The sequence below is a fragment of the Haliaeetus leucocephalus genome, unplaced genomic scaffold, assembly GCF_000737465.1.
Source record: "Haliaeetus leucocephalus isolate CR32 unplaced genomic scaffold, Haliaeetus_leucocephalus-4.0 Scaffold722, whole genome shotgun sequence".
NCBI classification, from domain to species: Eukaryota; Metazoa; Chordata; class Aves; order Accipitriformes; family Accipitridae; genus Haliaeetus; species Haliaeetus leucocephalus.
In genome coordinates this window covers 2,386,294-2,388,008 of record NW_010973158.1, presented here as the reverse complement: position 1 = coordinate 2,388,008, position 1,715 = coordinate 2,386,294, and the positions used below count along the sequence as shown (strand labels likewise).

At 67.1% G+C, this 1,715-nt stretch overlaps 1 protein-coding gene across 1 annotated transcript; it reads right to left on the bottom strand.

The window, feature by feature from the left end:
* Positions 1 to 222: 222 nt before the first annotated feature.
* On the bottom strand, positions 223 to 1,535 carry HTR1A (5-hydroxytryptamine (serotonin) receptor 1A, G protein-coupled). Its single transcript, XM_010580537.1, has one exon. It carries the CDS (start codon positions 1,479 to 1,481, stop codon positions 240 to 242), a length of 1,242 nt encoding a protein of 413 aa, XP_010578839.1. The 5' UTR covers positions 1,482 to 1,535; the 3' UTR covers positions 223 to 239.
* Positions 1,536 to 1,715: the final 180 nt, after the last annotated feature.

Below are 1,715 nucleotides of genomic sequence, written 5' to 3'. Positions count from 1 at the left end.
GCGGCCCCCCCCCGTCCCCTGTGGGGCTCTGCCCTGCCCTGCCCCGAGGGGCTGGTCCGACGGGAGGAGGAGCGAGGGAACCGGGAGCGCTGCGGAGGGGGATCCCGGAGCCCCCCGCTCTTCTGCCGGCGCTGTAGAGGGACTGGGCGGGGGGGGGGTAGGGGACAGGCTGCGGCGGGGGGCCAGGCGGAGAGAGCGAGTGGCAGGACCCCCGCTGCCCCGTCCCGGAGCGGCGGGCTTCACTGCCTGCAAAATTTGCACTTGATAATTTTCTTAAAAGCACTTTGGAAGTCTTTGTTGAAATAGGCATAGATGATGGGGTTGAGGAGGGAGTTGGAGTAGCCCAGCCAGTTGATGACTGCCCCCAGCCACTCGGGCATGTAGCACTTACTGTCACAAAAGGGCAGGACCAGCGCCACGATGAAGAACGGCAGCCAGCAGAGGATGAAGGTGCCCATAATGATGCCCAGGGTCTTGACAGTCTTCCTCTCCCGGGACAGAGCCATCCTCCGCTTGGCCTCCGTGTTCTTCTCGTTGCGCCTCTCGAAGGAGGGGGGCGGCGGAGAGCCGCACGCCTCGCTGGGCAGCGGCAGGTGAGTCTTGGAGGAGCTGTTGCAGCGCTGGACCTCGATGATCTCCAGGGCGGCCCCGTCCTCGCCCTGCCGCACCGCGCCGTTGACACAGGCACCGGGCTTGGGCTCCACAGTCCGCCGCCAGCCCTTGCCGGGCTCCCCGTTGCTTTTCTTCTGCAGGGCGGCCGGGGAGAGGGTGAGGCAGGTGTCGGCGATTTTCTTCTTCTCTGCTTTCTTGACGGTCTTGCGGATCCTGAAGCGGGCCGCCTTGAAGATGCGGCCGTACAGCACCAGCATGAGGAGGAGCGGGATGTAGAAGGCGCCGAAGGTGGAGTAGATGGTGTACCCGTGGTCCTTGCTGATGGTGCAGGCGTCGGGGTCTGAGCGGTCCTCGGGCGTCCTCCAGCCCAGCATGGGCGGGATGGATATCAAGAAGCCGATGAGCCAGGTCAGGCTGATAAGCACGGCGGCCCGCCGGGGAGTCCTCTTGTTGACATAGTCGATGGGGTCCGTGATGGCCCAGTACCTGTCCAAGGCGATGGCGCACAGGTGCAGGATGGAAGAGGTGCAGCACAGCACGTCCAGCGAGATGAAGATGTCGCAGGTGACTTGCCCCAGCGTCCACTTGTTCAGCACCTGGTAGAGGGCCGCCATGGGCAGCACCAGCACGGACACCATGAGGTCGGTGACGGCCAGCGAGCCGATGAGATAGTTGGCCACGGTTTGCAGGGAGCGCTCCAGGGCGATCGCCGCGATCACGCAGGCGTTGCCGCTCACGGCGCACAGGATGAGCGTGCCCAGGAGCAGGGAGGTGAGCAGCTGGTAGCCCAGGGTCACCTCGGCGAGGCCGGGGCCGCCTGCCCCCTCGGGGGAGCGCTCTGAGGAGGTAGTGTTGTTGGCCACATCCATGCCGGGCGGGGGGGTCGCTTCAGGAGACGGGCATGGGAAGAGGCGCCGGTCACTTGTGCGCTCCCCTGGCAGGAGGCATCGCCGCCCCGTGCGCTTTGGCCACGCCGGGCACCCCCCCTCCGCCACCCCTCCCTCCTCTATATAGCGCGGCGGGAGGCGGCCGAGGCTCGGAGGACGGCGGCTGGCGGAGCCGCCCCGCGCCCGCCCATCCCCGCCGCCTCTGCCCAGCGCGCA

Bases quoted from the DNA above. Each gene is read 5' to 3' on its own strand.
- HTR1A (XM_010580537.1), bottom strand. From the start codon at position 1,481: ATGGATGTGGCCAACAACACTACCTCCTCAGAGCGCTCCCCCGAGGGG.